General features: G+C 36.9%; 2 protein-coding genes and 1 pseudogene across 2 annotated transcripts; all 3 read left to right on the forward strand.

The window, feature by feature from the left end:
• The first annotated feature begins 864 nt into the window (after positions 1 to 864).
• LOC146503390 (extracellular calcium-sensing receptor-like) lies at positions 865 to 5,120 on the forward strand. Its single transcript, XM_085184083.1, has 6 exons — positions 865 to 1,336; positions 1,444 to 1,741; positions 1,821 to 2,615; positions 2,803 to 3,030; positions 3,646 to 3,769; positions 4,209 to 5,120. The coding sequence occupies exons 1-6, from the start codon at positions 1,023 to 1,025 to the stop codon at positions 5,111 to 5,113; spliced, it is 2,664 nt and encodes an 887-aa protein (XP_085040209.1). The 5' UTR covers positions 865 to 1,022; the 3' UTR covers positions 5,114 to 5,120.
• A 2,012-nt stretch (positions 5,121 to 7,132) lies between these two features.
• LOC146503391 (extracellular calcium-sensing receptor-like) lies at positions 7,133 to 10,684 on the forward strand. Its single transcript, XM_085131128.1, has 5 exons — positions 7,133 to 7,141; positions 7,690 to 8,484; positions 8,656 to 8,883; positions 9,054 to 9,177; positions 9,642 to 10,684. Exons 1-5 carry the CDS (start codon positions 7,133 to 7,135, stop codon positions 10,553 to 10,555), a joined length of 2,070 nt encoding a protein of 689 aa, XP_084987254.1. The 3' UTR covers positions 10,556 to 10,684.
• A 399-nt stretch (positions 10,685 to 11,083) lies between these two features.
• Positions 11,084 to 14,513, forward strand: LOC146503392 (extracellular calcium-sensing receptor-like; annotated as a pseudogene).
• Positions 14,514 to 14,934: the final 421 nt, after the last annotated feature.

Raw genomic sequence — 14,934 nt, forward strand, 5'->3', positions numbered from 1 at the left:
CATAAAGAAACCAACAGAGAAATATCCCCAAAAAGGTTAAAAACTCAAGATCGCCAAAACTACAAAAAAAAAACAAGACAGAAAATTGAAATGAAAAAAAAAATACAAGGTCCAAAACTCCAAGACAGTATGAATGCAATGAAATTCCAATAACTCCACGTTTACTTTCATTTCAACGTTTGCAAATATATTTTACCATTTTCATTGGAAATTTGAAATGTAAAATAACCCTCCTATGACCTGGCGTCCACATATGTGGACATCACATTTTGGGTTGTCTAGACCAAAATACTAAGTTTAGCTCCACAAGGGCCTGATATCCACTTACGAGGACATTATACTGCCTCTGTTGTATCAAAATTTAAAACAAATGTCTTCATGTGTGGCTCTCATTTTTCTTAGAAACAAAAATCGTGTAAAAAAAAAATCTGGTGAATCTTGGTTTTACATTCATCGGGTCCCAATCAGCCCAAATATCAAAGAGAAATTAAAAATGCATGCCATGGAAGAGTTCAGGACTTAGGAGGTTAAATTACATATGTAAGTTATTTAAAATTGTAGAAATAGGGAGAAGGCCTTCAGGAGTTTGTAAAATACAAAATGAAATGAAAGAAAGGACAGTTTTGTACTTCTTTGTAATAAATTCAAAGGAATGCTAATGGAGGTCTAAATCGACTGACTCAGGAAACAAACCATCAATTCCTAACAAAATCAGTTTGCTTTCCTGAAATCCAGTATTCGTATCTTTTCATACATTAACCTTCATTTGGCTTTTACTGTTTTCTACTGTTACAAATCTAGATTTTAAATACATGTTTAAAAACAAAATGTCCAAGACAAAGTGATGTTTCAGTGAGATAAACTATGTATATATATTAGAGGTTTGCAAGGCAGGCTACAAATGAAAACCCTTTTTTGTTTGCTTTTTTTTTCATTTGGGTTTGTCTCTCTTTTTGCTCCACCTACAGGTCGACAGAAATGAGTCATCACTACTGTATCATTATTTCTCATGTTACTCCAAAATGCATAAATACCAGCTTAAGATTCAAATTTATCTAAAGGCACATGTGATGCAATCCAGTGTTCTATTTCTCACCAATAGCATGACATCAATGCATAGCTGGCCACAGCAGGGTTGGGCAATTTTACAAGTGTTATTGGTGGTGTCTTTCTCTCAGGCTGATGAACAAGTATGCAGGCAAATGGGGGATCCTGAAAACCCCCAACTATCTCAGGATGGTAATATGGTATTAGGGGGGATCTTCTCATTTTACAGCAGTTGGAAAGACAGAATGGACACCTACTTGCATAAACCACTGCCACTGCAATGTACCAGGTATGTGAAGTACTGAGTATTAAGATAATCGTATATGCTTTTGTCATACGACTGTTTCTGGTTTAAACGTCATTTGGTTTTAATTCCATATTTCAAATTGAATCAAGTTTGAATTTCAGAGGCTTCCAGTTTGCTCAGACTATGCTTTTTGCCATTGAAGAGATTAATAATAGTACAGACCTACTGCCAGGAGTCTCTTTAGGCTACAAAATCTATGATGAATGTGGCTCCATTGCAAGAAGTGTAAGAGTTGCATTGGCATTAACTACCGATAATACAGTTGTTGCTACACTGTCCAAGACGGCATGTACCAGACCTTCACAAGTGCAGGCCATAATTGGAGAGACATCTTCCTCTCCTTGCATGGCAATATCTACTGTCCTTGGACCATTTTATATACCAATGGTGGGTGAGATATCTAATAATAAATATTTGTGGCAAAAAATGCAAGTGTGAATCTTCTACTTAGGACTTTTTCTTTTAGATCAGCCACTTTGCCACATGTGCTTGTCTCAGTGACAAAACCAAGTACCCCTCCTTCCTCAGAACAATACCCAGTGACTACTACCAGAGCAGAGCCCTGGCCCATTTGGTCAAGTATTTTGGATGGACTTGGGTTGGAGCTATTAGAAATAATGATGATTATGGAAATAATGGCATGGCTACATTCACAGAAACTGCACAGCAGCTGGGCATCTGTCTGGAGTATTCAGTATCTTTTTTCAGGACAGATCCATCAGACAAAATACAAGAGATAATTGACATTGTCAAAACTTCAACTTCCAAGGTGATTGTTGCCTTTATGTCACACATGGATATGGATGTGCTAATACATGTATTATCCCAGCATAATTTGACTGAATACCAGTGGGTAGGTAGCGAGGGATGGATAGTTGATTCTCAAATAGCTGCAATGGATATACATCACATACTGAATGGTGCCATAGGCCTTTCTATTCCAAAAGCACATGTCAGCGGCCTGAGAGAGTTCATGCTGGATGTGAAGCCACTCAATTCATCTAATAATGGACTGTTTACCGAGTTCTGGGAGGCATTATTTAACTGTAAATTTAGGCAGTCAGCATCATCAGCAAACATTCAGAGAGAGTGTACTGGAGATGAAGACCTTACAGGAGTACAAAACAGCTACACTGATATGTCTCTCATGCCTATCTTTAACAACGTCTATAAAGGAGTGTATGCTGTGGCCCATGCCCTTCACAATATCCTCAAATGTAATAAAACATGTAACAAAGCTGTTCCGCTAGATCCATTCACGGTGAGCTTTTTAATAAGTATAGTGTTAGTATAGTTTTAACATTACACAATAACAATCAATAAAAAAATGTTTATATATATATTTTTAAAGTACATTAAATTGATATTTTTTGTTCTTTTGCCAGTTACATCTCATCTTTTTGCCAAATTACTGATGGGTAATTAAATAAATTAATGCCTTTTTATAGATTTTACAGCACATAAAAAACATTTACTTCAAAACAAAAGAAGGCGATGAGGTTTACTTTGATGAGAATGGAGATCCACCAGCAAAATATGAAATTATAAACTGGCACCCAAGAGAAAACAGCATTGTGGAATTTGTAACAGTTGGTCTTTATGATGCATCTTTAGCTCCAGAAAAACAGCTGCATCTGCAAAACAAGTCTTTAATTTGGGCAAGAAACTCAAAGCAGGTAAGGTATCAGTGTAACTATATATTTTAATAATCAGTAATTACATTTTAATAAAATAATTTGGCACAAGGCTTTTAAACTGTAAATATCAACACTTCACCGAGTTCTTTCGATTCCTCAGAGGCATCCAATGGAAGACAAAACACTGATCAGTAGACCATTTAACACTTTATTACTTCTAGAAGGGAGATGCGTCCTGCATGACACGTTGCCGTGGATCTCAAAATGGTGGTGTGCCCCTAACAGTTTTATTAAATAAGCTCTCTCATTCTAGTCTAAACAACAGTGTCTCAGTAACTTTCCACTAGAGATGGTCCCCTCTTATCTACATTTTCCCAGGCAAGCGCGAGCGAGTCTACAGCTTTCTACTCCCCAAGGACACATGGTCTAACGCCTTTATTTTTCAGGGCTGTGTCCACTTAATACTACACTATATAACTTCATAACCCTTATTAATAAAAAGTATAGCATTATTGAGGCACTGCAAATTATTTAATCCCAGCAAAACCTATATGAGCTTTAATGTTCCATAATTCATCAAAATGAACAATTTATGGTTGCAAGGGCAATTTTATACATACATTTTTTTTTCTCATAATGCTTCTGTTCATGCAGGTGCCTGTGTCAATTTGCAGTGAAAAATGTCCTCCAGGAACACGTAAAGTTCTCCAGAAAGGAAGGCCTGTTTGTTGCTATGACTGTATAAGATGTGCAGAAGGAGAGATCAGCAACATTACAGGTTTACTGATATAGTTAATGTAATCTTTTGCATTTTTGTTACTAGCTTTGCCACAAAACATAAATGTCATGGTTTGACATTTGGCCATGTTAAATCTTTGTGTTTTTCTTCTTGATTAAATATAAGTAATTAAATTGAAAGTATATGCAACCAGACATAACTTTAATAATTTGCATATTGATAGAAATTTTAATCAACATTAATGTCCTGACATAATGCTTTCAAGAACATTTGTCAAGTACTCAATGTGATGTATTCTTATGAGTTTATTTAATAGTTAACCAAACTAAATTATGACTGAATCATAGTACTGTTGAATGATCATGTAGTTGTCATACTGTTGTGATATCTTTGTGGCACTGTCCATCAATTATCTGTTATTCAGGTCGAGCTATAAAAATATATACATATATATAAATTTTCTTTTCTTTTTTGGCAGATTCTGTCACCTGTGTGAGATGTCTCCCTGAATATTGGTCAAATGAGAGAAGAGATGCTTGTATAAAGAAGGAAGCAGTGTTTCTATCATATGAAGAAATTATGGGAGCACTGCTCACTGCAGCATCTGTATTTGGAACATGCACAACTGCTGGTGTGGCGCTAATTTTCTTCAAACACAGAAAAACTCCTATTGTCAGGGCAAACAACTCTGAACTGAGCTTCCTGCTACTCTTCTCCTTAATTCTGTGCTTCCTGTGTTCTCTGACCTTCATTGGTCAGCCCTCTGATTGGTCCTGCATGCTCCGACATGTAGCATTTGGCATCACCTTTGTCCTCTGTATCTCTTGTGTTTTGGGAAAAACAATACTTGTTTTAATGGCCTTCAGAGCTACACGTCCAGATAGCAATATGAAATTGTTTGGACACACACAACAAAGGCTGTGTGTTTTGGGATTCACTCTTATACAAGTTGTCATTTGTATCATTTGGTTAACAAGTTCTCCTCCATTTCCATTTAAGAATTTTAAGGAATTCAAAGATAAAATCATCTTAGAGTGTGCTTTGGGATCAGCTGTAGGCTATTGGGCTGTGCTTGGATATATAGGAATCTTGGCCATTTTATGTTTCATTTTTGCTTTTCTGGCTCGGAAACTACCCGATAATTTTAATGAAGCCAAGTTCATCACTTTCAGCATGCTGATATTCTGTGCAGTATGGATTACATTTATCCCAGCATATGTCAGCTCCCCAGGGAAGTTCAGTGTTGCTGTAGAAATATTTGCTATACTTGCTTCCAGTTTTGGACTGCTAATTTGCATCTTCATTCCAAAATGTTATATAATTTTACTGAAACCAGAGAAGAATACCAAGAAGAACATGATGGGAAAGAAGGCACCCCATTAATTTGAAATTTTTGTTTTGCTTTGGTAATACTATATAAACAGTACAATTGCGCTACAGTTGCCTTGGGGGATATTGCAAAATAATGAGTCATATGATCATTTTTCTGGCCGTTGATATTTACATGTGCATAAGTCATAATGGCAATGTGTACTGATTTCAGCAAACTGGGAAATAATTATTGGGCTTGATTGCTCAGTATGTATCATCAAAGGACTGCCTAAACCAGTTACTTGAGTATGAACACACAGCACATAAGAAGAGAGCCTGTAGGAAACAGCTGATATTCAGGGTCAGATGCAGACAGAGTGGGATTAAACCCAAAAGCCTACAAATGAAATCATCTGCTAGGGCCACCAAGCAAGCAAAATCCCACAAAACAATGGCACACTCCTGTGTTTAGTTCCTAAGCTCCATACTAAGCAATTTTGTGTGAGAAGATGGGTGTGAATTAGACATTAAAGACAGTAGACAAATTCTGGCTAAACAAATAACACAAGACAGAAGAGGTTCCTCATCAAGCCAGGACTGTGCAGTCTACTTTAGCCTGTGTGCCAGTAGTCACTCTTTTAATGATGAAGATGTGTATATCCTAGAGATGAATTTGAGTAAGGAGTTAATTTATGTAAAATGGAAATATCTATCTCTGAACCAAGGAGAAGGCCTAATATTAAATCTTTCACTGTTTTACAATGCTGTGATTGCAGCCATTCCCGGCCCTATGGTAGCTATGAATAAGGGACATTACTTATCACCAATCATGAAACTGATCATGTGGATCATTGTTATGTGATGGTGTTAATTGTCATGTAAATGTACTGTTCATAAAGTTGGGGAACTAGCAAGCAATGGGGACTGGGGGAGTCAGGATGAGAGTCAGGATGAGTGTTGAAATGTTTCTCCCAATTATAACATTGCGTAAAGATGAAAAGAATCACCTTTCTGGGATTTTTCATGATAATTATCCCAACTCAGGATCTTCAAAGACTCTTGAGACAAATTTGTGATTTGTTGAGTGGCTTAAAAAAATATGACCCCCGTCATGATTTTTTTTTTTTTTTACATATTCTTCACACCTCTGGGTTTAAAAAAATATATAAAATGTAAACAATGATTTCATTTATTAAGGTAAAAAAGATACCCAAACCTACGTGACCTTACATGAAAAAGTAATCCTCCCCCCCCCAAACACTTTATCTAATGTAAATGTTGTAATTAAAGTCATGATTTGGGGCTTGTGTGAGTTGCAATAAATATCAGATTTCAAAATGAGCCAGAAGTTCAAAATTTTAGAACGAATACTTTAGATTTTTTTGAAAATTGACTGTATGACTATGGTGAAATTTTACTGACTCTAATCTTAATTTCCATTATGGTTAAGTAAATTTAACAGTTAACGTTTTAATATTTGATTTAAAATATATTTTCTGATATTAATTATATGTCTATAATCTAAAAAAAAATAAAATGTCACTGTTCAATTTATGATTGTTGTCAATTCTAAACTAACCTTGTATATAATAGTGAATATACTAAAAATTCCCCAGGAGTTGGTGAAATAAACAAAATAAAAATGAAAAGGAAGGACAAAGCAACGCAGATTAGATAAGAAAAACGTACTATGTTTTTCATTTGGGTATGTCTCTCTTCTTGCTCCACCTATAGGTTGACAGAAATGAGTCATTGCTACTCCATTATTTCTCATGTTACTCCAAAAATGCATAAATACCAGTTTAAGATTCAAATGTATCTAAAGGCACATGTGATGCAATCCAGTGTTTTATTTCTCACTGACAGCATGACATCAATGCATAGCTGGCCACAGCAGGGTTGGGCAATTTTACAAGTGTTATTGGTGGTGTCTTTCTCTCAGGCTGATGAACAAGTATGCAGGCAAATGGGGGATCCTGAAAACCCCCAACTATCTCAGGATGGTAATATTATATTAGGGGGGATCTTCTCATTTCACAGCAGTTGGAAAGACAGAATGGACACCTACTTGCATAAACCACTGCCACTGCAATGTACCAGGTATGTGAAATACTTAGTATTGAGATAATACATACTTGCTTTTGTAATACCACTGTTTCTGGTTTAAAGATAATTTGGTTTTAATTCCATATCTCAAATCGAATCAAGTTTGAGTTTCAGAGGCTTCCAGTTTGCTCAGGCTATGCTTTTTGCCATTGAGGAGATTAATAATAGTACAGACCTACTGCCAGGAGTCTCTCTAGGCTACAAAATCTATGATGCTTGTGGCTCCATGGCAAGAAGTGTAAAGGTTGCACTGACACTGACTAATGGTAATGAAATTATTGCTGGGCAATCTGAGAGACCATGTACCAGACCTTCACAAGTGCAGGCCATAATTGGAGAGACGTCTTCCTCCCCTTGCATGGCAATAGCTACTGTCCTTGGACCATTTTATATACCAATGGTAGGTAGAATAGCTAATAAAAATATTTGCAACTATGCACATTCAACTGTCAATGTTCTACTTTTTTTCTACTTAATTTCTTCACCGTTTGTGGCAAAAAATGCAAGTGTGAATGTTATATTTTGGACTTTTTCTCTATTAGATCAGCCACTTTGCCACATGTGCTTGTCTCAGTGACAAAACTAAGTACCCATCCTTCCTCAGAACAATACCCAGTGATTACTACCAGAGCAGAGCCCTGGCCCATTTGGTCAAGCATTTTGGATGGACTTGGGTTGGAGCTATTCGAACCAATGATGATTATGGAAATAATGGCATGGCCACATTCACAGAAACTGCACAGCAGCTGGGCATCTGTCTAGAGTATTCTGTATCTTTTTTCAGGACAGATCCAGCAGTCAAAATACAAAGGATAATTGACATTATAAAGGCTTCAACCTCCAAGGTGATCGTTGCCTTTCTGTCACACATGGATATGGATGTGCTAATGTATGGTATGTCCCAGCACAATTTGACTGAATACCAGTGGGTAGGTAGTGAGGGATGGATAGTTGATTCTGAAATAGCAGCACTGGATATACATCACATACTGAATGGTGCCATAGGCCTTTCCATTCCAAAAGCACATGTCAGTGGCCTGAGAGAGTTTATGCTTAATCTGAAGCCACTCAATTCATCTAATAATGAATTGTTTACTGAGTTCTGGGAGGCATTATTTAACTGTAGGTTTAGGCAGTCAAAATCATCATCAGACATTCAGAGAGAGTGTACTGGAAATGAAGATGTGACTGGAGTTCAAAACAGCTACACTGACATGTCTCTCATGCCTATCTTTAACAATGTCTACAAAGGAGTGTATGCAGTGGCCCATGCACTTCACAACATCCTCAGCTGTAATAAAACATGTAACAAAACTGTGCCGCTAGACCCATTCACGGTGAGCTTTTTAATAATTTCAATTATAAGTTATCACATTACACAATAACAATCACTGATAAAAAAAAATGTTTTCACAGTTTGAAAAAAATATTTATTATCCATGTCCTATAGCCAAGTTAGTTTGCAAAGTTTTTCTCAGGTAATTAAATAAATTAATGTTGTTTTATAGATTTTACAGCACATAAAAAACATTTACTTCAAAACAAAGGAAGGAGAGGAGGTTTACTTCAATGAGAATGGAGATCCAGCCGCAAAATATGAAATTATAAACTGGCAGACAAGAGAAAATGGTATTGTGGAGTTTGTCACAGTTGGTCTTTATGATATATCATTAGCTGCAGAAAAACAGCTATATCTGCAAAACAAGTCTTTAATTTGGGCAAGAAACTCAAAGCAGGTAAGGTATCAGTCTAATTAATTACAATAATTACAAATTCCATTTTAATAAAAATAGTTTGGCACAGGAGATATAAACATCTATTGGTTCTAATATTAAATACATTTTATTAACATGGCTGTAAGGGCAATATTATACATGTTTTTCTCATAATGCCTTTGTTCATGCAGGTGCTTGTGTCAGTTTGCAGTGAGAAATGTCCTCCAGGAACACGCAAGGTTCTCCAGAAAGGAAGGCCTGTTTGCTGCTATGACTGTATAAGATGTGCAGAAGGAGAGATCAGCAACATTACAGGTTATGTTACAAGTGTTATATTCAGTGTACACTTTTGTATTTCTTTTGCTCGCTGTGCCTCAAAACAAAAATTTTATCATTATTTGGTTATGTTAAGTTCTTGCTTTACTGTTTGGGTTTTTCTTTCAGGACTATCTGTCATGTAAGACTGGAACTGTTTTTAATTTATTTAATAATTAAGCAAAGTTATTGTATGGTGCCTAAGTCTAGAGAAGTAGAGGTATACACTGGAGAGATGAGGAATGAAAGCCAGTGGAAGCGAGTAAATGAAAGAGGGATGGGTGTAAAAATGAAAATGCAAGGAGTAGAGATAGTGAAGGCAGATGAATTGAAATACCTGGGATCAACTTTCCAAAGCAAAAGACGGTGCAGAAGAGAGGTGAAGAAGAGTGAAGAGCCTGTATGCAGTGGTTGGAGATGAGTGTCAGGGGTGATTTGTAATATGTCGATATTTTTTTTGGCAGATTCAGTCACCTGTGTGAGATGTCTCCCTGAATATTGGTCAAATGAGAGAAGAGATGCTTGTATAAAGAAGGAAGCAGTGTTTCTATCATATGAAGAAATTATGGGAGCACTGCTCACTGCAGCATCTGTATTTGGGACATGCACAACTGCTGGTGTGGTGTTAATTTACTTCAAACACAGAAAAACTCCTATTGTGAGAGCAAACAACTCTGAATTGAGCTTCCTGCTGCTCTTCTCCTTAACTCTGTGCTTCCTGTGTTCTCTGACCTTCATCGGTCAGCCCTCTGAATGGTCCTGCATGCTACGGCACACAGCGTTTGGCATCACCTTTGTCCTCTGTATCTCTTGTGTTTTGGGAAAAACAATAGTGGTTTTAATGGCCTTCAGAGCTAAACTTCCTGGTAGTAATATGATGAAATGGTTTGGGCAGACACAACAAAGGCTCTGTGTTCTGGTATTCACTCTTGTACAAGTTATCATATGCATTGTCTGGTTAACAATTTGTCCTCCATTTCCATTTAAGAATTTTAAAGAATTTAAGGACAAAATTATTTTAGAATGTGCTCTAGGCTCAGCTGTAGGGTATTGGGCTGTTCTTGGCTACATTGGACTTTTGTCTGTCTTATGTTTCATTTTTGCTTTTCTGGCTCGGAAACTACCCGATAATTTCAATGAAGCCAAGTTCATCACTTTCAGCATGCTGATTTTCTGTGCAGTATGGATTACATTTATCCCGGCATATGTCAGCTCTCCAGGAAAGTTCAGTGTTGCTGTAGAAGTATTTGCTATACTTGCTTCCAGTTTTGGACTGCTGATTTGCATCTTCATGCCCAAATGTTATATAATCTTACTAAAACCAGAAAAGAATACCAAGAAGAACATGATGGGGAAGAAGGCACCCCATTTATTTTGAAAAATGAAAACAATGTTTTCTTTGTATTTGTAACATTTATACATAATTGTTAGCCAAACTGAATAGATGGTTCTCTGAAGTTACTGAAATACCTGTCCAGTCATAGCATGAATGCAGTATATCGTTGAAAACAACTGTGATTAGATCATATAAATATATTAGCCTTATATTGTATGCCATATGAATTATACAATATACTATAATGCTAATAAAACTGTGATCAAAACATCTTTTGCCTAAGGTGTGCATATGTCTCTGGAGGCTACATTGAGCCATGACAACTTGAAAAAGTGTATAAAGCTCCAGTATGAACTGTAAAGCTGATTGGGGTAATGTTCAGGCAACAGCAGAGATATGGTATTATTGAGACTGCTACTCTTCATTCTATTACTGGAGAAAGGAAATTCTGCATGTCAGCTGCAAGGCTTGGCACAACCACCTGAACTAACCCAGGATGGGGATCTTGTTATTGGAGGCATTTTTTCATTTCGCACAGGCCAGGATTATGTAACTAACACATTTCAGACAATGCCAGAATTTCGAAAATGCAAAAAGTATGTATTGTTTATCCTATATCCTATTTTATATGAGAAATGTGTTAAATTTACATTTCATTTTAAATAGTTTATGCTTGTGTGTATTTTGTTCTAAATTGGAACCTTTAACATAAAGTTTTTGTTACTTTTATTAATAATTACAGCTTTAATTTTAAAGAATTTCAATTTGCTCAAACAATGATCTTTGCCATAAATGAAATCAACAAAAATCCCCACATGCTGTCTAATATTAAACTTGGCTATAAGATTTATGATAACTGTGGAACCATGGACATACTGAGAGCAGCACTGACACTGCTGAGTGGGTTAAATAGACAACTCCATGAGGACACCTGCACTGAGGCGGTGCAAGCAATCTTGGGACATTCTGGATCAAGCCCAACTATTGCATTTGCACAGGTTGTTGGAAGGTTTCAGATACCTGTGGTAAGTCAAAGAAAACAAGTCATTGAAGTATAATTTCACTTTTCATATTGCACTTTTGCACCTCTACAGTTCTCTCGCAAAAAACTCTCGCAAGAGTAAAATTATAGCTACAGGTAATGCATAAGCCTTAAATGGCAATATTTAATGTTTGCTCTGCCAATGCTATTCACATATTTGTATATTTCAATGCAGATCAGCCATTTTGCCACCTGTGCCTGTCTGAGCAACAGGAAAGAGTACCCTACCTTTTTCAGAACTATTCCCAGTGACTACTACCAGAGCAGAGCTCTTGCCAAGCTTGTCAAGCACTTTGGATGGTCCTGGGTTGGGGCGTTAGCTGTGGATAATGAATATGGCTTCAATGGCATAGCAGCATTTATCCAAGCTGCAAAAGAATATGGAGTGTGTATTGAGTATTCTGAAGCATTTTCATCATCAGATCCACCAAACAGACTACAGAGAATAATAGAAATCATTAAGCAGTCCACTTCCAAAGTTATTATGGCTTTTATGTCTCACAGAGAAATTAAATTGCTGGCTACTGAGCTGTACACGCATAGCATTACAGGACTCCAGTGGATTGGCAGTGATGCATGGATCACAGATCACTCTCTGACTGACAGTGAGGGACACAACATCCTGGTGGGCTCATTAGGCTTCACCAGCCCTAAAGCTCAGATCTCAGGGCTAGAGGAGTATCTAAAGCAGCTCTACCCCTCACAGTTCCCCTGATAGTCAGTTTGTTAGGGAATTCTGGGAAGAAGTGTTTGACTGCTCTCTCAATAGAACTGTAAACACTCAAAAACAGCCATGTAGTGGCCATGAGAGCTTGCAAAACATTGAATCACAGTTCACTGATGTGTCTGAGCTCAGATTTACTGATAATGTCTACAAGTCAGTTTACGCAGTGGCTCATGCTCTCGACATGCTGATCAAATGTGATAATGATCAACTGTCCTTTTCTAATGGGAGCGGCATTGACCCCAAACACATTAAACCATGGCAAGTGAGTGACTGTCAGTTCATTCTGACAATATGATAAGAGTTGAAATGCTTAATTTAATTTCTATGGAATTTCATTTTTAGGTCTTACAGTATCTTAACACTGTAAATTTTACAACAAAAGAAGGGGAAAGGGTGTATTTTAACAAAAATGGTGACACCCCAGCAAGATATGAACTTGTTAATTTACAGTTTACAATTCGAGGAACAATGGAGGGAAGAACCATTGGCATTTTTGATGCGTCTCTTCCAGAGAGAAATCAATTTGTCATGAACAACATCCCGGTTGTCTGGGGCAATGGGTTGACTGAGGTAACATAGAAACTGAAGTTTGAAATCTTCATATAAATATTAACTTTTATGTTTTTTAAATTCTTATTTAACTATAGAGATAGTACAAAATGAATATGATTATTTTTATGCCCATAGGAGGTGCCTGTGTCAGTGTGCAGTGAGATGTGTCTCCCTGGAACACATAAGGTCCTTCAGAAAGGAAAGCCAGTCTGCTGTTATGACTGCATACCCTGCCCAGAAGGAGAGATCAGTAATGTGACAGGTGAATAAATAGCAAAAGAAACAAAGAAAATTAAGCAGCTGGATACTGTATTAGTAAGACTACACACCTTTGGTGGAAAGTTCAATTCCCACCCACTATCCAGAAAGGGTCCTGGCTAGACCATCCATGCTGGAAAGGCGTGGCTATGTCTGTAGCCTGACCGCAGCTCGGACACAAGCATTTCACTACACGTTGTACTCTGTATGATTGTGTATGTGACAATTAAAGGTTGTTTGTTTGATAATTCCCTACTTTATTTTTAATTCTGCAGATTCAATACACTGTGTGAAATGCCCACCAGAGTACTGGTCAAACAAACAACGAGACGCCTGCATCCCCAAAGAAGTAGAATTCCTGGCATATGATGAAATTCTAGGGTTGGTGTTAGTGTTATTTTCATTGCTGGGAGTTTTTCTAACTATGGTTACAACATTAGTCTTCTACTGTCACAGAGAAACCCCAGTGGTAAGGGCAAACAACTCCGAGATGAGCTTCCTGCTGCTCTTCTCCTTAACTCTGTGTTTCCTGTGCTCTCTGACCTTCATCGGACGGCCAACCAAATTGTCCTGCATGCTGCGACACACAGCGTTTGGCATCACCTTTGTCCTCTGCATCTCTTGTGTTCTTGGTAAAACAATAGTAGTTTTAATGGCCTTCAGAGCTACACTTCCAGGGACAAATGTGATGAAATGGTTTGGCCCTCTACAGCAGAGACTCAGTGTTCTGGTCTTTACTTTTATACAGGTTTTGATATGCATACTTTGGTTAACAATAAACCCACCTTTTCCTTTTAGGAATTTACTACTGTATAAGGACAGAATTGTTTTAGAGTGTGATATAGGCACAGCTGTAGGGTTCTGCGCTGTTCTAGGATATATAGGATTTCTGGCTATATCATGTTTTGCAATTGCATTTTTGGCTCGAAAGCTGCCTGATAATTTTAATGAAGCAAAATTTATAACCTTTAGCATGCTGATATTCTGTGCAGTTTGGATCACATTTATCCCCGCCTATATCAGCTCACCCGGAAAGTTTATTGTGGCTGTAGAAATATTTGCTATTTTGGCTTCCAGCTTTGGACTACTTTTCTGCATTTTTATACCAAAATGTTATATAATCCTGTTTAGGCCAGAACAAAATACTAAGAAACACATAATGGGAAAGACATCAAATTATGATATACAATATTAAGAGTTTAAATTCCAGGGCTGGGTTGCAACTACACAATCTTCCTATAATGATTGTTAATGTGAATAAATGTCATATGTTGTGAGCAGTGTGACAAGTGAAAGACAGTAGAGTTACATTTGTGATGATTAGTCCAACCATGATGCCATGTTGCCAAATACATATTTTGTATTAAACTTACACTTAATTCTATTTGTTTGTTTTTAATTTATTTTGATCAACTAAACAATATACAAAGTTCATTTAGCAAAGTAAAGAAGAGAAAAAATGCTATACAAAATAAAGTTAATAGATTTCAATATTGCTTCACCGTTCTGATTCAGTTACATATCAAAAAGGAGCGGGAAAAATTGCAAACTTATTTAATCCCACCTCCACATTTTATGTGACATAACAAAATATATTGAATAAAGTACCCCTAATTCCATCAAATATAAATCATGTGCTTCACCTTCACACAACATTGAGTGGCGTACCTCTATCTGAACTTTTGCTGGCATCTGCCTTCTCTTTCCCCATTCCTTGTTTAGGCCCATGTTATACTGCTCATTTAGATTGAACAGTACATAATTGAAACATTATGTTTTTTGATGGGCTGGATATTGATTGTTATATGCCTTACTTCACAAATATGTGCATTCATTCATACT

This window comes from Neolamprologus multifasciatus, chromosome 14 (genome assembly GCF_963576455.1).
Source record: "Neolamprologus multifasciatus chromosome 14, fNeoMul1.2, whole genome shotgun sequence".
NCBI classification, from domain to species: domain Eukaryota; kingdom Metazoa; phylum Chordata; class Actinopteri; order Cichliformes; family Cichlidae; genus Neolamprologus; species Neolamprologus multifasciatus.

Bases quoted from the DNA above. Each gene is read 5' to 3' on its own strand.
- LOC146503390 (XM_085184083.1), top strand. From the start codon at position 1,023: ATGCATAAATACCAGCTTAAGATTCAAATTTATCTAAAGGCACATGTG. The intron at 1,337-1,443 runs GTATGTGAAGTA...AATTGAATCAAG, and splicing joins CTGCCACTGCAATGTACCAG to TTTGAATTTCAGAGGCTTCC. The intron at 2,616-2,802 runs GTGAGCTTTTTA...GCCTTTTTATAG, and splicing joins TTCCGCTAGATCCATTCACG to ATTTTACAGCACATAAAAAA.
- LOC146503391 (XM_085131128.1), top strand. The intron at 8,485-8,655 runs GTGAGCTTTTTA...GTTGTTTTATAG, and splicing joins TGCCGCTAGACCCATTCACG to ATTTTACAGCACATAAAAAA. The intron at 8,884-9,053 runs GTAAGGTATCAG...TTGTTCATGCAG, and splicing joins GGGCAAGAAACTCAAAGCAG to GTGCTTGTGTCAGTTTGCAG.